The sequence below is a fragment of the Lolium rigidum genome, chromosome 7 (genome assembly GCF_022539505.1).
Source record: "Lolium rigidum isolate FL_2022 chromosome 7, APGP_CSIRO_Lrig_0.1, whole genome shotgun sequence".
Classification (NCBI taxonomy): domain Eukaryota; kingdom Viridiplantae; phylum Streptophyta; class Magnoliopsida; order Poales; family Poaceae; genus Lolium; species Lolium rigidum.
The window spans coordinates 56,939,566-56,959,350 of NC_061514.1; the positions used below are offsets into that span (position 1 = coordinate 56,939,566).

At 47.3% G+C, this 19,785-nt stretch overlaps 5 protein-coding genes across 5 annotated transcripts; 3 read left to right on the forward strand and 2 right to left on the reverse strand.

The window, feature by feature from the left end:
- Nucleotides 1-326: 326 nt before the first annotated feature.
- LOC124671384 lies at nucleotides 327-1,551 on the reverse strand. Its single transcript, XM_047207760.1, has 5 exons — nucleotides 1,518-1,551; nucleotides 1,141-1,323; nucleotides 867-990; nucleotides 685-757; nucleotides 327-599 (listed from the first exon to the last, which is right to left on the reverse strand). Exons 1-5 carry the CDS (start codon nucleotides 1,549-1,551, stop codon nucleotides 327-329), a joined length of 687 nt encoding a protein of 228 aa, XP_047063716.1.
- A 2,934-nt stretch (nucleotides 1,552-4,485) lies between these two features.
- On the reverse strand, nucleotides 4,486-6,511 carry LOC124672278 (V-type proton ATPase subunit G 1-like). Its single transcript, XM_047208535.1, has 4 exons — nucleotides 6,409-6,511; nucleotides 5,569-5,664; nucleotides 4,939-5,039; nucleotides 4,486-4,846 (listed from the first exon to the last, which is right to left on the reverse strand). The coding sequence occupies exons 2-4, from the start codon at nucleotides 5,654-5,656 to the stop codon at nucleotides 4,703-4,705; spliced, it is 333 nt and encodes a 110-aa protein (XP_047064491.1). The 5' UTR covers nucleotides 5,657-5,664; nucleotides 6,409-6,511; the 3' UTR covers nucleotides 4,486-4,702.
- A 246-nt stretch (nucleotides 6,512-6,757) lies between these two features.
- LOC124669259 (multiple organellar RNA editing factor 2, chloroplastic-like) lies at nucleotides 6,758-8,982 on the forward strand. The gene is made up of 4 exons (XM_047205908.1): nucleotides 6,758-7,092; nucleotides 7,190-7,287; nucleotides 7,967-8,032; nucleotides 8,543-8,982. Exons 1-4 carry the CDS (start codon nucleotides 6,758-6,760, stop codon nucleotides 8,692-8,694), a joined length of 651 nt encoding a protein of 216 aa, XP_047061864.1. The 3' UTR covers nucleotides 8,695-8,982.
- Nucleotides 8,983-9,294: 312 nt separating this feature from the next.
- On the forward strand, nucleotides 9,295-11,900 carry LOC124669258 (thylakoid lumenal 29 kDa protein, chloroplastic). The gene is made up of 11 exons (XM_047205907.1): nucleotides 9,295-9,436; nucleotides 9,534-9,641; nucleotides 9,849-9,933; nucleotides 10,060-10,094; nucleotides 10,189-10,254; nucleotides 10,374-10,414; nucleotides 10,529-10,659; nucleotides 10,779-10,885; nucleotides 10,998-11,135; nucleotides 11,259-11,393; nucleotides 11,509-11,900. The coding sequence occupies exons 1-11, from the start codon at nucleotides 9,350-9,352 to the stop codon at nucleotides 11,617-11,619; spliced, it is 1,044 nt and encodes a 347-aa protein (XP_047061863.1). The 5' UTR covers nucleotides 9,295-9,349; the 3' UTR covers nucleotides 11,620-11,900.
- A 130-nt stretch (nucleotides 11,901-12,030) lies between these two features.
- Nucleotides 12,031-13,982, forward strand: LOC124671385 (putative FBD-associated F-box protein At5g50270). Its single transcript, XM_047207761.1, has 3 exons — nucleotides 12,031-12,942; nucleotides 13,040-13,207; nucleotides 13,484-13,982. The coding sequence occupies exons 1-3, from the start codon at nucleotides 12,031-12,033 to the stop codon at nucleotides 13,811-13,813; spliced, it is 1,410 nt and encodes a 469-aa protein (XP_047063717.1). The 3' UTR covers nucleotides 13,814-13,982.
- Nucleotides 13,983-19,785: the final 5,803 nt, after the last annotated feature.

The following is a 19,785-nucleotide window of genomic DNA, read 5'->3' on the forward strand; positions in this document are numbered from 1 at the left end:
TGTATCGGTTTTTGCTCGGTGTCTCTCTACTAAACTGGGCAATTTCTGCTTAATTAATTAATGGATAAGGCAAAACTTTTGCCTTCACTCTAAAATAATAAGGCAAATTTTTTGCGTCCTTTAAAAAATAATTATAATCATGAAATGCTAAGAATTTAATTGCCGAATCGCTGAGAAAACATAGCCATATTTAAGAATGAATGCCATCACGTACCGTTGTTACCACTTTCTTTGGCTATAAATTCTCATACCGAGCCGTTTGCATACAAATTTCATTCAATGGCTGCAGCTTAACTACATTGTTCATGGCGTCCTCATACAGGTGTTCACTGCTTCCCCGCCCTGACGTCCTGTAGGAGCATGAGCCCGGCGGAGAAGACTAGGAAGATCAGCGGCGTGGGCACCTTGTCGACAGTGTCCCTCATCCTCGGCACCTGCCTGCCGGCGTTCTTGGCCGAGACGGCGAGCAGCGGCGCCGCCAGGATCGCCACCGCAGCCTTGTTCGCGAGGACGAGGCGAAGGTCCTTCTTCACCCACTCCATGATCAGCTCCCGGAACTCCTGCTGTGTTATCCCCTCCGGCTTCACTGCCCGGTAGCTCTGCAGTCGTTTCCAATCAGTTATTTACATAACCGACCACTAGGTAAGCAAGTTTCAGAAGAAAAAAGAGAGCAAATAGAAATACCTCCATTTTGTGAGAGATGATCTGCATGCAGGGAGGGTCCTTGTGAGGTCCGACCAGCTGCTTGTTGATCGAGCTGGATAATGAAATGTTCGACGAAGCGGAGGAAAATTAGCAAACAAGCAAAAAGATACGAGAACCAAAATTAGCAATGTGTCCAAGTAACTTGATACTGTATGACTCACTTGTAGACCATGAGGGTGGCAACGTGAAGGGAGCTGATGTCCAGTAGCTTGGTGTTCTTGGCGGTGTTCATGACTGCCAATTCCTCGAACACCTTCTCGCAAATCCTCAGAACATCCAGCTTGCCTGCAGCCAAGCAACACAGATCGCATCTTCCGTTCAGAAACTGAATGATCTGAAATCTTTTTCTCCACTGGACGTAAACTGAACGTACCTCGGAGACGACGTTGGTACAGTACATTGCATGAATGAATCAAGAAAATGGCACGATTTTACCTTGAGCTCTCTCCCACATGCGGCTGAAGAACTGCGCCATCCTCCTCCTGTCGTCGAGGCTCAAATGAAAGAAAACGTACGGATAGTGAAGAGAGATCAGGAGGCTATATATGGCAGCACATTTATGCTGCTGATATGTAAGAACACGGACGTCGCTTGCAGGGAAGGTCAGAATCAGCAGACCTACCAGACCAGGGTGCGTATTGGTGACTGACTGAGCTGAGTGGTCCTTTCCAATTCCCTTGCCTTGCTCCTCCGGCAACATACAAAATTCTCGATTCCAAACCTTTTTTCACGTGAACACGAAATCCAAGAACCTAGGTACGGACACCGTGACACAAATCTGGAATTAAGCGTTTAAAAATGCTACTAATCACCTTTGGACCGTGTTCCCGTGGCAGGATAAGCCATCTGACAATTCTACACACCCTGCAGGAGAAAAATAGGCAGTAGGTTAGTTTTTTTCCCTGACAAAGAGAAAGTAAGCCAGTTGGTACTGGGCTTCTGTATACTTGGGCCACATGGGATGGGGCAGCCCTACTACTTTCCGGCCCATGAAGGCGCGTAATTCTCCAACCGGTTTATCCCTGCTCCTAACGCCACTCGTTGCCCATACCAGTAGAATTTTGGAACCGCTTGCTCAAATCATTCTTACCACCGCAGAACTTCTAAATTTTGCTTGATGCCGCCGACGGAGATGGAGCCGGCTACGTCGATCTCATCGTCTTCCCGTACCCCTGGTTCGTCCCTACCCAGTGCATAGCTTTCTCTTCCCCGTGCTTTCCATTGGAAGCAACAGCAGGCAAGTTCTTGGGTGTTTGCAATCTGACGGCGGTGTTGATGATTTTTCCTCTCCCTTTCATGTCGCGTTGAAGGGAGGACGCCGGATGCGACGGGGATGGAGCAAATCTTGTCAGATCTGCAGGCGCTGAAGGGGCTCTATGGGCTGCTTCACAAGGGCCAGCAGGCTAATGAAAATGTAAGAGTGACGTTTGCTATTATTGTTAACTAGAATGCTTCTCCTCTTAGAGAGAAAAAACTAGATTGCCTCTTTCATATTTCATCAACTGCATACAACCTACTAGTTCAAGGGAATTCTGGACGAAATTTTATATTAGGTATTAAGATGATACGAGTAACGTCTTCAGTTGCAACTCTCTAATTTTGTGCAAAATTGCCACAGTTGGATGAGGCATCAAGATCTCTTCTGATGAAGATGCTAGACAATGCTACGCAGCAGACTCTCCTAAAACAAGCAAAGGCAAGTCATTTCATTCAGTTGCAAATTCCAGCACCTATATAATTGTGAAAACGCTGATCAGCATAACATACGGTTATTCTGTACATTTGCAGATGCTCTCAGGGCCCCTAATGTCTCCCGCTCTGGAGAGAAGGCTGACGATCCAACCATGCCGCCCGCCAGCCGGCGACGCCGGGCAACGCCTGAAGCCGCCCGCGTCGCCCAGCCTCAGCCTCCACGCCAGCGAGTGGTCCCGCCGGCAGAAGCCGCAAAGTCCGGCGAGAAGCCGATACGACCGCCACGACTACGACGATCATCAGCGCCGTGAGAGGGACGATCGTCTGCTCGCTCGCGTCGCCTCCAACCGCTCATCAAGAACCGCAATGCCGCGGCTCCATCCGGCTACTCCAGAGCAGCGCCTTGCCCGCCTCGGTTCCCACCGTTCGTCCATGGCCGCCGAGCCGTGGCGCGGCGACGTGAGCGATAGTGCTTCGCGTGTCGGCCGTAGTGACAGGTATAGCAGGCTTCGCCGCGGCTCTCGACGCGGTGACAGGTCGTCGTCGCCAGAGCGCAGCAGGCTTGGCCGTGGCTCTGGACGCGGTGACCGGTCGTCGTCGCCTGAGCGCAGCAGCAGGCGCCGCTCCGTGTCCCGCGCGCCGTCGACGACGCGGTTGCTTGGCCGCACCACGGCGCAAGGAGCAGGTGGCTCGTTGACAAGTCGTCGCGTCAGGAGGCTGGACACGGGGTTCTCCCGTCGTGACTCTGAGCGAGCCGCTGGGCGCGGCGCGGCTACAACTACGTGGTCGTCGCCGAGCAGTGACGGTGAGGCGGTGACAATACGCAGCCGCATCAGGCCCAACAGGGAGCTCCTGGACCGCTGCGTACGCCGAGCTGAAGAAATTGAAGAACAAAGCCTGCGGCAGCGACGGAGAAAGGACAGCAGCGTTCGCAGCGGCATCAGCACGGGCCGGTCCAGCCGCCGGCCGCGGCAAATGCTGGACCCTATCGACTCCGGCAGCACGTACAGCAGCAGCTCAGCAAGTGCCTCTATCCCGACTCCCTCCATGAGCCCCACGGCGCCGTCGAGCCGGGGCGCCTCAGCTTCTCCCTGCTCCTTCTCGTCGGTCTCAGTGTCACCGCGGGGCGGTGCGCGGCCAGAGTACCCATTGGAGGAGGCATCGAGCACGTCGAAGAGCCGGCGCCGTCGGGAGCGCCAGGAGAGACGGGAAGGGCGGCTGCGAAGGTTCAAGGACAAGCTCGCCCTGGTGTTCCACCACCGCCACGACCACCATCACCACCACCACATCGGGCGCTCCGACAGCCCACTGTCTAGGGGCGACCGCCGCGGGAAGAAGAGCAAGTCGCCGTGGAGCTACCTCGGAGGGATGTTCCAACACCGCACTGCGGGACAAGATCGGGGCAAGAAGAAGAGCACTGTAGGACACGACGGGGGCAAGAAGAAGAGCACTGTAGGACATGACGGGGGCAAGAAGAAGAGCACTGCAGGACACGACGAGGGCAAGAAGAAGAGCACTAGTAAGACGGTGGTGACGGCGAAGCGGCGCGGTGGCGGTGGACACGCGCCGTCGCTGTTTGACGCGCTGGTGAAGCACAAGTTCGGAGGGCGAAAGGCACCGGCGCGAGCTGGGATGGTGCGCACGCGCAGCCTGAGCAGAGTGCAGGTCAAGAAGACCAACTGGTGGCAGCAGCTGGGGCGACGGCGCGGCCCGGCGGAGGGCAACCGCAGGCCACGTCGTTTAGGACAAGGGAAAGCACTGTAGTTTCAGACGTTCAATGTCATGTCATCTGCATTACTTTTTGAAAGAATCATCTGCATTACTGCATTTACCGGGCAGGATAGAGATGTGAATCTGCTATATTGTGTGTTCTGGTAAATTAATCCAGACAGGGGAACAAGCTTGTGCTTATTCATGATGCAACACTATCAACGAAGCACAAAAATGACAGCCTTCATAGACACAAATCAATTCGAATCAGGATAAGTTTATTGCATCTGATAAGGATGGTTGTAGCCATACAAGAATGCTAGCCCTCACATAAATAAGAACAATTGTAGCCATACAACGATACACAAGAAAGAGAAATGAGTTGGAACTCCACAAAATTTACCAACTAATCACCAAATGTTTATCAAGTAGTATCAGACATGGCATGCTGCTGAGCCGCAGCAGCTTATTCCAAGACAATAAACAAGGAATTACAGCTGGAAGTGGCAAAAGCAAATTCTTATCACACCTTCCAAATAAATAAACAGATAATACAAGTTCGCCATCATATGCAGGACAGAATGCACATCAACCTTTAGTTCTTCACAGTGGTGACGTGCCTCAGCAGCATCTGAATCACCTCTGGAGAGATGCTGGCTGCCTGCTGCTTGAGTTGTGCGATCTTTTCGTTTGTCTCCTGCTCAAGGCGCTTGACGTTTGCGCCAGAATCACCGCTAGTCTGGAAAGTGGAAATAACAGGAATTCAAATGAATCGAAACCCTGTAATATCTTTTAAACAAACAGGTTGAATGGCAGATGCACTGTACATACCTCTGCAAGCTTCTTCTGGAAATCAGCCTCCATCTGCGCACGGTACTCGGCTATTTCTCTCTCAGCCTCTTCCTTTGCTTGCCTAAGCCTTGCCGATTTAGCTGCCAAATACATCATATATTCAGTTTATAGACAAAAGGATGTTCTTTAATTTCAGCTTCATAGTTGACAATAAAAATCATACAGGATCAAGCCTGTCTATGGTAAACAATTGAATATATTTGGCCAATTAATAAGAAATAAGGGCAACAGATGTTTCACTTTCTTTTCATGACTTGTGGCTGTGTACAAATATGTAAAGTATACTTCTACTCAACAATGGAATTAGATGACACGAATATTACAAGGAAAGGAAAGTGGTTACAGAATGCCAACAAATGAACTCTGCTACAAACAAGATGATGTTACAACGGAACAACAGGCACCATGACTTTACAGTACGATTCAACTAAGTATGGCAGGCAAGACATAGCAGATAAATCAGAAAAATGATATTACATCATGACAAATCCTACAAAAGCCGATGGATGAAATGAAGTATAAAATATTCATTTTAACCAACAGAAGCATAGCCCACACAAACAGGTCATTTGATTCATAACGAATTACACCAAAATAAGAGAAGTTTACCAGCCCTAGCAGTACTGATAATCTGCTGAGCCTCTTGCTCTGCAGCCAGCAATTGCTGAATTCCGCTTGGGCGCCTGCTTGCGTCCATCTTTTGGGCTGCCGGATCAAGAATCATGGTCAATCAAATGCAAAAGGTAAGGAATAGTGTTACTACATGGCTAGGTCGTCTACGAAATAGTAATGGAACATTAGCATCCCAAAACTCCTAGCAATGGAATGAGAAGCCTATATCACTATACATTATGTCAGATATGTACATGGAATTCGTCAGACAAAGTTAACTGGAAGAGAAATCCACAAATCTGCTCCTCACAATACCAGACAATGACAATACATTCCACACGGCAAGCTAGGAAACTACCTTCCTTCAAAAAACAAAAAAGCTACGGAAGTACCACACAAGCAGTATTTCGCTTCAGGCGGCTTAAGTATACATCCGTACGCAATTGCGAGGTTCCAGGACCTAACTACCTTGGAGTTGCAAGCTAATCCTGGTACCGTACATACCAACAACTACTGCGGATCCAACCAAGCAGTTCTTCATAACATTACATACCAGGCACCAGCTGCTACCCCTAACCCCAAACTGCAAATCCAGATCAGATCAACCAAGATCCAGCAACAGTGGCTAGCCTCGCAACAAATCGGCGATTCCCCAATCTTTTGGGATATCCCTCCAAATCGATCGGAAAAATCAAGCAGGCGAGCCAAATGTATTGGCCGAAACCAAGGAAAACGACCCTGCATCACCAAGCGCGACGGATTGCAGCCCAGATCCGCTTGCTACAGGGAACTAATTTCACGAAACGAAATCTGCTGGGAGGCGGATCGATCCATTACCTGGCGGAGGAGAGGCGACAGGAATTCACGTGGAGGACGACGAGACGAGACGAGATGAGAACGATTCGATGGGGAAAAGCTGATCCTCCGCTCTGGTCGTGGCCCCGACGTGTGTGAAGCCTATTTATTGCAGAATTGTCTTCTTGTCTTGTGCTGTGGGCCGGGCCAGAAAGTCGCTGCTTATTTTACGTTCGAGATCTAATTCGTCGCGAATAAGGCCCATTAGCAAAAAAGCCCAGAAGCGCGGGCGGGCAGCAAATATCTTCTTCTTCTCCGAAACCCCCAATCAAAACCCCATCCATTCCGCTCCGCTCGTCTCCTTCGCCAGCGCTGCTCCCTGTCCCCCGCCATGGCCACCGCAGCGCGCGCCGTCGCCGCCGCCGCCCGGCCGGCGCAGCCAGTGCTCCTGCTCAGGCGCGTCCCGTCCTCCTCCGCACGCCCGGCGCGGCCTCGCGGCGGCGGCCGCGGCGCCATCCGCTGCATGGCGCGGCGGCCCGACGCCTCCTACTCGCCGCTGCGGTCGGGGCAGGGCGGGGACCGCGCGCCCACGGAGATGGCGCCGCTGTTCCCCGGCTGCGACTACGAGCACTGGCTCATCGTCATGGACAAGCCGGGCGGCGAGGGCGCCGCCAAGCAGCAGATGATCGACTGCTACATCCAGACCCTCGCCAAGGTCGTCGGGAGGTAATTCGTGCGCGTTTGGCGCAAAATTAATCCTTCCGGCCAAGGACGCTGTATGGAATGGGACTAATTTTGGTTGTGTTGTTGGTCGCTGGTGCAGCGAGGAGGAGGCGAAGAGGAGGATCTACAACGTGTCCTGTGAGCGCTACTTTGGGTTCGGGTGCGAGATTGACGAAGAAACATCCAACAAGCTGGAAGGTACAGCACAGCAAAATGCTTATCTTACTCCATGTTTGAACCATACATTGTGGACCTAATTGGATTTAGGTACCAGCTTAGGTTTCAATTTCCAATTGATGTACTGCAGTCATGTTTCAGTATTCAGTTGTCTAGCTGAATAACATGATAAAACATGCTTTTACTAGTCAACAAATATCGACTGAATGCGTGGATGCCAAGTTCCAAGAATTACATACATATCGAGCATAGGGCAAGTTGTAACATGCCTATGTTTGTCCTGTATTACTAGATGCTGAAATGTGTGCCACTAATTCAATCTGCTATCCTTTTGTGTTGGGTTCATCAGCTCATGTACATTGTAAATGTATATCTCACTTCGGTAGAGTGGTATGCTAGTACAATTTTGCCTATGTTGGTGTGTGTCAAGGATATCGTGTGTTGATATCTTGGTTTAGAAGGTTAATTATGTGGCTATGCGCTGTAACAGCATTAAGTTTGGCATATAGTCGTTTCTTGAATGTTCAGTAGCTAATGTGAAGAGAAAATTCTCTATTAAGTACAGCTTCAGCGGTATGGTAGTTATATGTGTACATGCATATGCACAATTGTTTAATGTCAGTATCTAATCTAAAGGAATAATTTGTTATTCGGTATTGTTTGGTGTTTTGTAACCATTGTTTTTATTCTCAATATACAGGCCTTCCAGGCGTTCTTTTTGTGCTTCCGGATTCCTATGTTGATGCTGAGAACAAGGACTATGGTGGTAAGCTTATTGCTTAAGAGCTCTGTATTCCATTGTTTTGTCGAATTCTTTAGTTGTTGGTAGGCCATACTTCACTGTTTTGTGCTATATGATTCCAGGTGGCTATTTCTCTTCCAATTACTGTTATGTAGTTGACTTGATTCTAGTAATAAACCTCTACCAATTATGTAGTTGTTGTGTTCATTGCACAGTTGGATCCAATAGATTTAATACTCGAAAGAGCAAACCATATTAGGAGCAAGATGCTTAAGTTTTTTAATCCTTGTAAAGGTTCCTATGCTCAAACCATCCTTTTAGAAAGACTGGTCCTTCATTCTATTCAAGGGTTTATACTACCCTCAAACTGCTCATACATCTCGTGAACCATTACTTGCACAACTATAATTTGTCTTTTCAGCCCTGAACTATATACTAATCCCCCCTGTAGATACTTCTGTTCTCCGTAAAGAGCAGTTCTCTCAAATGCGATAATCTATGTCCTGATTTTCATCACGCTTCACTTCTTTGCAGCTGAGTTGTTTGTGAATGGAGAGATTGTCCAACGATCACCGGAAAGGCAGAGGAGGGTGGAGCCGGTGCCCCAGAGAGCTCAAGACAGGCCACGGTACAGCGACCGGACCCGCTACGTGAAGCGGAGGGAGAACCAGGCTTACCAACGGTGACATGTCCCCGCGGTTCTACTGCAAGGTGTCCCATGGCTATGGCTCTTGCCCTAGATGTAGCAACAAGCTCCGACGCCAGAAATGCCCCTCTTTGTGTTTGCTGCTCTGTAGCACTACCATGTTTGGGCATTTATTTTCAGCATGAACTGTAGGTTAAGATTTTGTACGTGACTTGTTATGTTATTTTGGTCACGGAATCTGGTTTGCGGACTTAGTTTGAAAGAAAACAGAAAAGAAGGAAGTTCACTCCTGTAAGAGGCTATTTCAACTCGATGAACTCTTCCTGCTGCTCTGTTCATGCTCCCCTTGGCTCACCCTTGGGAGTTACTAGGAGTTTTTTTTTTTATTCCCAGCCGAGTAGCAAGGAGTTAACTTGCAGAAATCATACATGCCTCTTGCACGAGCCATGACGAGGTGTTTCTGCCGGCTCGGTAAGAACGTGGAAAGCCAATTGGGGACGCGGAGGAAGTACCCCGCGACGCGACGCTTTGCCGGCAAACGTGTGGTGCCGGTAGACAGGGGAAATGCCTTATGCTGCCGTGCATGTCTGTGATTGGCTGCCTTATCCTGAACCCTCTCGTTGCAAGCCATGCGCACAACACAGGCACCAGCCAGCCAGCCCCGTGACTGAGAACGCTCAAGTCTAACGGAGGAAATGGCGGGTGCGACCTTCCTCTCGGCTCCGGCGCTGCTCCGCCTACCGTCGTCCTCTTCGTCCCCGGCACGCGGCAGGCATGCGCAGGTACGTGTATGTCGACCCTGCGATTCTTCTTGGTTTTTAGTTTTTCAATGCTGTTAGTCTAAAAACATGGTGAGTAACGCTTGCTATTTCTGTGCAGATTCAAGTGTGCTGCAGGGTCACACCTGAGGGTTCTGAGGCCGGACAGCCTCTGCGATTCCACAGAAGGGATCTTATCGGAGGCTGCTTCGGCGCCACCGTTGGATTGGTACGTGCTTTACACTGCTGTTTCTTTTTAATTTCTTACAAGAAGAAGCAATGCACACTGCAAGTCTGTATCATTACAGCGCAATTCTGTGTTAGCAGGACACATCTGACACAAATGTAGCTTTGGTGGAAGATGGTTCCATACTTCTATTTTCATCATAGTTGCAAAATTTTGCAGCTAATTCTATATGCTATGCGTGTCCGTTAGGAAATTATCGAGGGTTCGACAAGGTTCACAGGAGAGGCTGCTGCAGCTGATTTGATCGAACGCAGACAGCGCTCTGAGTTCCAATGTAGGTTGCCTCAGGTCCTTCTTTCCCCTTGAAATGCTAGTACAAGCTCCCTTTTTTCGATAAAATTGTACAAGCTCTTTACCATCACGTCAACTGAATGACTAATGCACTCTGTTCTTTCCTCAGCAAGCATCAAAGGCACCCTCACAGCAGCCATAGAGGTGAGACTGCAGACTATGCACACTCACAATTTGCTTTCCATTTCACCTATCTGTTTCTTTTGTAGGCTCAAACTTTCAAAGTCTTTTGTTGCAGGCAAAGCCAGAGCTCGTCTCATCTCTTTTGACCTTGGCGCTGAATGATGCTATGACATATGACAAGGTCTACTCTCCACAAGGCTTCCTATAATTCTTTACCAGTTGGATGGAGCCTCTATACATGTCACAATATGAAAATATCCTAAACCTGATGTACTGTCTGTTTATAACTCTTTTCTATAGGCCACAAAGTCAGGAGGGCCAAATGGATCGATCAGGCTAAGGTAGCAGCTTGTGTCTCTACATCTTTGTGTTGATGTTGCAATTATGATCTGCAGATGACATCCTAACAAGTTGCTCGGTCCTGTTGTTTGATCAATTCCTGTTATGTAATAAAGTGCAGAAATAAGCAGACCTGAAAACAGTGGGCTTTCTGCTGCTTTGGATCTACTAGTCGAAACAAAGAAAGAGATAGATTCCTACTCCAAGGGAGGTCCCATCTCATTTGCAGATTTGATCCAAATAGCAGGTGCGATAATTTGCACAATTTAGTTAGCAACATTTTATTTTTGGTAAACAAGGAGAGTGTAAGCACTAGGATCTTTGTGGGTACTCCTGTATGCTCAAATCTACTTTTACCTGCAACAGCACAACAGGCACTCAAGAAAACATTTCTTGATGAGGCCATTGCCAAGGCCGGTGGGAACATAGATAAGGGAAGAACCCTATACTCAGCATACGGGTCAAGTGGGCAGGTATTCATTCGCTCCGCCAGACCAGAGTTTCGCTGCTCATTTTTCTTCTATATATTTAGGCCTAGTTTGCTAATACAAAGTCATATGCATTTCAATACATCTACTACTGCAGTGGGGTTTTTTCGACAAAATATTCGGGCGAGATGACGCCCAAGAACCTGATCCAGAGGGCAGGGTGCCTGAGTGGGGCAGCGCTTCTGTGCAGGAAATGAAGGACAAGTTCATCGCCGTTGGTCTCGGTCCTCGTCAGGTCACTAGTCACTACTAGTCAATTATATCTTCATGAACTTTTTTTTTTGGTATCGATCACTTTTTCTCTAGGTCTCCAGAACTGTGATTAAACCACACCAATGTCATGAAAATTCTATTGTAGGTTGCTGTGATGTCAGCCTTCTTTGGGCCTGACCAAGCTGCCACGGAGGCGAAACTGATCGTTGATCCAGACTGTCGTCCGTGGGTCGAGAAGTACCAGCGTAGTCGCGAGACGGTCTCCAGGACTGATTACGAGGTACGGAAGATCCGACAATTTGTACCTGCTGGCAATGCCAATGCTGCAGGATGTATGGTTCTGAAATCTTCAACTGGGATTTTTTAAGTTTTGCTTCTCAACGTATATATCGCAGGTTGACCTGATAACCACGCTCACGAAGCTGAGCTACCTTGGGCAGAAGATAAATTACGAGGCCTACACATACCCCAAGCAAAAGATTAACTTGGGCAATCTGAAGCTGTGATTGATGATTTCTCTGGGCATAATACCTGCGAGCCATGGCATTCATGAACCGAGGGCTTCATCAGGTGACCATGTTAGGTGTCTACGGAGAGTGACTTTGATTCGGCTTTGTGTTTTAGCCGTGCCAGCAGGCCTTGTAGTTTATCGCGAGGAGTACATATTTTCGTCCATGGCAGGAAGGGCGGCTAGATGGTTTGTTTGAAGTAGTGACCGGCATGATATTGAATGTTCTGTAACTTACGAAACAAGAGATGAAGTGGTTTGAAAGAAGAAAGATTATCTCACGGGATAGTTGGTTGATGCAAAAGATAACAGCATAAAAAAAACGACGCGCCCGAAAGCCCTAATTCGTCAGTTAAAAACTCCGTCGATCCATCGTATCAAACCAGATGCGGCATCGATGATCGATCACATGGAGGGGCGCGGGCTGGACCGCATCAGCGGCCTCCCGGACGACCTTCTGCAGGAGATCCTCCTCCGCCTCCGCTCGCTCCCCGCCGCCGCGCGCACCAGCCTCCTCTCCCGTCGCTGGCGCCGCGTCTGGACCGGTCTCCCCGAGCTCGTCCTTGCCGGTTTCCACGCTCCGAGCACCTTCTTGCGCGCCGTGAACGGCACCCTCGCCGCCTACTCTGCCCCGACCGTCTCCGCCCTCACCATCACCGTGCCCGAGGTCGAAGGTTTCCACGTCCCCTACTGCCCCACTGCCGCGTGGCTGCGCTTCGCCTCGCGTCGCGTCGCTGGCACGTTCTCTCTCACCCTCACCAATTTCCCCTCTCCCGTCACTATTAATGCGCTCAAGCTGCCCCCGTGCGGGAGAGCGACGAGCATCACGCTCTCCCTCGACTGGTTCACACTCAGACTCCGGCCGCTGGGTTCGTTCCCGGCGCTCACCGTCCTGACGATACAGTGGGCCGTAGTGGACGCCCAGGAGCTCGGAGAACTCATCTCCTCCATGTGCCCGCGCCTCACGGACCTTACCCTGCGCGTCCAACCCCTCACCGACCGAGCCGTCTCCGTCTGCTCCACCTCTCTTAAGCGTCTCAAGTTCCAGCTCAACGAGTCCGCCTGCCCGCTCGAGGTCGTAGCCCCTGTGCTCGAAGTGTTTGTTCTGGGTTGCCCCTTCATCGAAGCTCACATCTCGGCCCCGAAGCTCGCCGAGGCTAACGTCCCGGGCCTTAACCGGTGCCACTTCGCGGACGATGTGCCTCGCCGTCTCCGGCGGCTACAGACCACGCGATACTACGGAGATGGAACACCTCCCCTCAGTCCCCTCAAGATGCGGCGGTTCGATGCAGTCGACGAGCTGAGGCTGCGCGTCTGCATTGTACGCACACGTCTAGCTTCCAGAAAAACCACTCGCATTATTATTTGGTCAAACTATTAGTGTTAATTCTTCTCATTGGCTTTCCAATTTTTGACAGGAAGTGGAAGGATACAGTAACTTCTTGGATGATCTGGACAAACTTCCAATGTGTGAAACCTTGTCGGCAAACGTAACAGGGCGTCACTATGGCTATTTTCCAAGCATGCCACTTCTCTTGAGGATGCGCAACAGTTTAAGGAAGCTTGTGTTGGAGATATATGAGATGGTAATTTCTTCAGTTTTTTCTTAGGCAGTGAATATTTCCCTGCCTACTTAAATTTTTTTCTTTTATATAGCATAATAAGAACCTCCTAGTCGAGTTCTAATATAAGTGTTTCAATTTTTTCTAGATATGGGTGTATCTGCAACTAAAACGAGTCAAGGATACATCCACGTCTAGGCAAAATTAAAACACTTATTTTAGTAGGGAGGGAGTATAAATCTAGCATGTTGTATTTTGTTTACGAATGTGACTAAAATACTTCATGTGCTTCTTTATCAGAAAAATATATGCTTGTTGGATTGTCCGTGTCGTTTGACGGCGAGTCACCAGGCGGATAACAGTACCCTTGATTCACTTGAAGAGATAGAGATCCGTTCATTTAAGGGAACAGATGACCATGTGGAATTCCTAAAGCTGCTTCTGTCCAAATGCAGTCCAACAAAGCTGATAAATGTGGAAATTAATATATCTTACATCTATGAACCGTACCTTGATCTACCTGCTCCAATTGAGGAGGTGGTCGACAAGGTCCGCGCTATTTGTCGTCCAAATCTTAAAGTCAGAGTACATATCACTTCCAACAACGGGATTTCAGAAATAGTATTGTGAGAACTGGATACTATATATGCATGCCGAGTTGGGCCCATATTCAGAGTACATTTGGCGTCATGAACGTGCGTGGGTTTTATTTCTGTAACCTAAATCCTAGACAGTACAAGTTTTGAACTTTTGGTTAGTAAATGTTTGCCTTATAAGATCTATAGTGCTGAATTTCATATCGACATATGTAAGTCTTAAAATAATGGCTTTTCTTCTAGTACAATTGCTATCTTTTTCATGGTGTTCACAAGAAGATCACCACATGGTCTCCATGTTGAAAATATGCACTATAGTCGATCATGTATGGTGGTATTTTCGAAGTGTATTCATAAGTTATAAGTTATGCAATTGTGCTTGAACATTATCAATGATATGTATCATTGAATATATGATTCGGTTGTAAAACTGTATGGGGACTATACAACTCGGCTAATAACCCGGTCCCACTAGTCATGGCCATGGAGATGCTAATCCAATAGTATTGATTCTGGTAAAGGGGTTTAACGAGCCGAACAAACCCACTTTGAGATGCAAAGAGCATATTATCATTTGTTAGTCTCAAACTATATATATGTCATGACCTTAGATCTAAGGTCTTCAAATGATCCGAGTTGTGGATATGTGAACTTAGGGCCTATCAAATGGTACTTAGTAACTGGGTAGTAACTGTGAAGCAAGTTGCGTGGCGTGGTTGATTAAGATGGAACTTACCCCAGCCCCTTCCCTTGCCGACATGGAGAAATATTCTCTGGCCCTGTGATTGATTCAGAAAGCATGTCCATGCAACTCGACTAAAAGTATCAAGGAGTTGGACTAAGAGTTAGTCCGGTGAATCCCTATCATGGGATTGAGAAGACAGTAAAGCTATTAAAAGGATGACAAGAACTCATCTATAGCTTTACAAGGTATATAGTGAGGCAAAGTGAATGAGGCATACGACTCATTGTAAAGGTTGGTGGTGATGACTTTACGACACTTGGAAATCGGCATGTTCTGCTAGGAGCTGCTACTGACTATCGACTTGAGATTGAGTGTTCATGGGAGCGAGTTGGACTTAGAGTGATGGCAGGGACTGGAAGGCTAGGGCAGCTCTAGTTGTTTAACTGGTCGTAAACCTGCAAGTTCACACATTTAAGGACACGAAACTAGTCGGATGTGATCCGACTTAAACTAGGATGACTAGGTTGGAATCGAGTCGAACGAGGACAGAGTCATGCTTGAATTGGATTTGTGTTGCTCTCATATAAGGACTTGGTTTTTTTTTGCACAGAATTGGGGTCAAAAGACCCCGGTGGAGCAATTATAATTATCACACGTGGCAGGTACATCTTACAGAAAAGCCCCTTAGCATCTACTGCCATGATAAACCTAGAATTTGAAGAAGAGGCCTTCCACTTTGCAAAAAGCACCCTGACTAAAATGAAGAAAAAGCAATCAAGTCCAAGTGCTCCTCGGCCACCCATCGCCGGTGGACTCAAGGCGTCGCAGCCGAGTCCCGAGCACAGGACACTCGAATACTCTTGTCCGGCGCGAAGATCAGGCCCCTGGCTACCACTTGAGAGTCGGGGACGCACCACTTGACTCCCCCGCGGCGTCGAGCTCCAGCAGCCGACCATGAGGGCCTCCGCCATGGAGGTTGCAGATGGGCCGCCACTACGTCCAAGGATCACAACGACGGCCGTCGCTGTGTGTTGCGCCCAGGTAGAAGCTCCGAAGCAGCAAGAATCTCCCCACCACCAAGCAAGCGGAGCTCGGCTACCTCCTCCTCCACCATGACGACGAGAGTAACAGCAGAGCCGATGAAAACCTTGACGGAGAAAATTTCTGCGGCGATTATTGAAGAAGATCTCGCCAGATCTGCAGCTCCCACCACGCCTCCACCTTGGAGAGTCGTCGGAGCGCCTCACCGGAGAGCATCCATTGCCTCGCCAGGACATCGACTCCTTCAGAAAAGAAGGACAAGGGGGGAAAGGAGAAAAGAGAGCCGAAGCTACTCTTTGCCATGGATCCAACCTGGAGGAGTCAGCCAAGGAGCAAATCGCCACCTCATCCCCACTAAGAATGGCAAGAGGGGGAAGAATATAAGCTCCAGATCTGACCTCGAATTTATTCGCCGGGGAGGAAGTTAACACTAAGAACCCTACGACTACTTGGAGCTAGACCCCTCCCCCACCCAACGCCGGCCACCATGGCCGCCGGCGGCGAGGGGGAGAGAGGCCGGCGGTGGTTTCACAGGCCAAGGTCAAGGGCGAGAGAGATCCACAGGGATATTCTCCACGATGGGTATTGTAGAAGGCTTATAAGGACTTAGTGGGAACGCGATAGTTATAGGCTTGGATGCTTATATAAGATGGAGGCAAGGGTGACCAAGGCTAACACTTGACACAAGTTCCAAGTGTTGGAAACCATAGCCACCATAAAGACCTAGGACATGCGATCAGATCTAGAAATCAACCGCTCTACCTTCCTTCTCGTACAAGTCGATACCGACAAAATCGTTGTAGTCAAAGGATAAATGCGAAGGAGTTTGTGGGATCCACCGAAGCTATGTGAGGGACCAGACGAGTTAAACTACACTGCCCGACACACTTTATTAACTTTTGCACCTTCACGTCTATTGGCAAACGCACGAACTAAACCCTAGACATAGATCGTGTTGTTGCACGGTGATTTTTTTAATTATGCAGACATTGAATGCTGTGTGACCCAACACTGCCCTCTTGATAGTCACACAAAGCTACAATCGATAAAGGTTATAGAACTCAGATTTTTCAAGGATTACATTCTGAAGGATCTCTCCCCACGAGGGAGGTTTTTTCTCTTGTTTTGGCTCTTTCAATGAAAGTACTATTCTAGGTAACAAAGCCACTGGTAGTCATCGAGTTTCAAGTCTACAAAATCTCATATTTTTCTTTATGTCAAAGTTTCTCCTGAACTTTAGTTCTTTTCGAAGAACTTGATGCCACGTATTTGAGATTCTTCCAAATTATGCACATAAAGATTTGTAAGGGGAACAAAGGCGTGCTCATAAAGTTCTTAAAGAGAGGTAACGACGACCTCCCCCCCCCCCCCCCCCAACACACACAATATGAGGGACTAACATGACTATCACATGGGGCAGGCAGAGAAAATGTGCTCGGTAGTATCGCATAACTCTAATGATGTGTATGGAAGGATATGCCTTAAAGAAACACGTTGGACATGCAACAACAATGGCTAAGCCATAGGAACTATTAAGGGTGAGGACGAAAGAGTCCCAAACCACGGAATGGGAGCAGTGGTGGACCAAGAAAACTTTTAGAGTCTAGGCATATTTTTCTGCCTCGGCTAGCTACAAGAGATGAAGTGTCGAACATATGAAGTGAATGGATTTCACTCTTGTCTAACTTCCCAAGTTCCCAAACGTGAGTAATGGCCTAAGTATGGTCTATGGAATGCAATGGGCCATGTTGCGGAACAACCGAACATGCCCGAGTTAGCCATCTTAAAATGACAAACCCTACTTTTCAGCTGATTCTTCTCTAAAACAAAATTTTCAGTTGAATCTTGCTGCTCCAGCTATGTACGATGTCTAGGAAGCTCGTCGGAGTCCGTATAAGCAGAGGTGATGAGACCAGTCATGTGCCCATGATGCCCGGATGATAAATCCGCCCTTTGAAGGCATCGATGGAGCTAGCTGATGTTAGCGATGTAGGGGTCAAGAACGGAGAAGCCAACAACTAACACTATGAGGAATCACATGGTTGGAGACAAAAAAAATAAAGTGAGACGGATACCAAGCTGGATTGGGAGATATCCACACACATGAAAAAACCATGTTATTTCAAGAAGTAATTTTTGAAGCAATACCGACAGTAAAATAGGTAGTTTCTATTATTTTTGGTAGCAAAAGTTCAGGCTGGTCTTGTATATGATACTATTTCTATAGTGGGTAGTATGATCCAGTAGTATCATGGTAATGCTATATTTATTGCTTTTTAAAATCTCAATGCAAATTTGTGTACAAGATTTTTTTGGCACTAACTTTTCTCGTGGTATGCGCTATGATATGTGATGCATGTACAATGCATACATGAACTTTGTCCTTTATCATATTGAATTCCCATATATTTGCAACATATATGATGATAATACCATGTTTTACATTGATTTATGCAGATTTACCAATGATCCCATTTATTTGGTTTATCACTCTGCAGAACGGGAAAGCCCTGTTTTGTATATTTTTCACTTTCAAAGACCTATACGGAGTCAAATTGATCTGAAATTTTCAGAGCGTCACTTTTCATTGGGAGAAGCCCCCTGGAGCTTTCAAGGACACCTAGATGGGCCTGAGGCCCGAAAGACCTCAGGTGGCGCGCCCAAACACTTAGGACGCGCCACCTGTGCTCTTTCGGTCGTCGATCGTCAAAATCGCGTGATCTTTTCGCCCACCGACGTATTTTGACCTCGCAGAGTTATCGGGAGGGGAGCGCCGCACAAACACGGAAACACGAAAACAGAGGCTGTATGAGAGAAGATTGGAGGGGGAAACTCCACCGGGATCACCGCCGAAGGGATCTCTACCTCATCCAACATCTTCATCATCATCACCATGATCAAGGGAGAGTAGTCCACCTCTAGAGTACGGGTTTGTGGCAGTAGCTTGATCTATTTCTCTCATGTTCTTCATAGTTCTTAGTGCCATATGAGCTGCCTCACAAGATTATGGCCATATTTGTAATACCTATGTGGTGGATCCTTATTTTATGATATTGTGCTATGCGATCTGATCATATTATGTGTAAGATGTATTGATAGATGCATGTTATATACCCCATTCTTAAGTATTTGTTCTGATCCAACATCTATGCAAGAGCGTGCGTGGGGTGATGTGTGTATTAGATGGAGTAGCATGGTTTTAGTGATTGGATAGTGACAATATTTTTATGATCTATTATGGCTTTGCCTTTTTCTTTTGCTACCTCACTAGGGATAAAGTGAATGCATGTGCTATGTTCATCACGTGACGGTAGTGATAATCTTGTTTGTTCAAGGTAGCATATTTGATATTCAAACATCATGTTAAAGTACTTATGGCTATGCTCTGTTAATTCTTAATACAAGTTTGCATGAAGTTTTCCCTTTCTTGTGGAGTATATGAGGAGATGTGTTGCATCATCTCTATGTTAGGACGTGATGTCCATATTAATTCTGATCTTATGCATACTATTATTTGCACCCTCATATCTCATTGATGAATTACTATTTGTCCACCACAACTTAAAGAGAAAATAGTCAAGTGAACCCATGAATCCTGGTCCACTTTTTATCATAAGAAACACTTTTATAATGCTTTTACCTTGTTTTCTATTTGATGCACTATTTTAATCCGAAAATACAAAAATATTTACTTTTCTTATTTGCATCCAAAACACCAAAAACAATCAACTCTTTACAGTCTTTACTTAGCTATTTTATTTAGTCTAGTTTTACTCACTTTATTTTTAGTTGTATTATATTACTTACACGAAACCTTGTGCTTGACAACCACACGGTGGAGTTGGGGACACAAGGCTTTTATTTTATTTGTAGGATTGCTAGAAGAAGGGAGAAGAGATAATCTTTGTCTAGTTCCCTGAGAGTTCGATATAAACCCTCGAGTCACCCTGGTGGGGAAAATACTCTGCTGATAAAACATTCTGCACTTGGAGTTCCAATGTCATCAAGACATTTTCTGGTGCCGTTGCCGGTGAGTAATCAAGACACTCCATCAAGCCCCATCAAAGTATTTTCTGGCGCCGTTGCCGAGGAGCTAAAAGGAGTTTCATCATAGTGGTTGTTGCGTGAGAGGTATTCCCTACAAGAATCTTCTTACAACTGTGTCTCACCAAAGCTTGGGGAGGTAATACTGATGTGAGCTCTCTTATCTCTTTTAGATTTTGCATCGTATTTTATTTATCTTGTTTTTAGTCTTTATTTTCTTGTTAGATCTTTCTCTT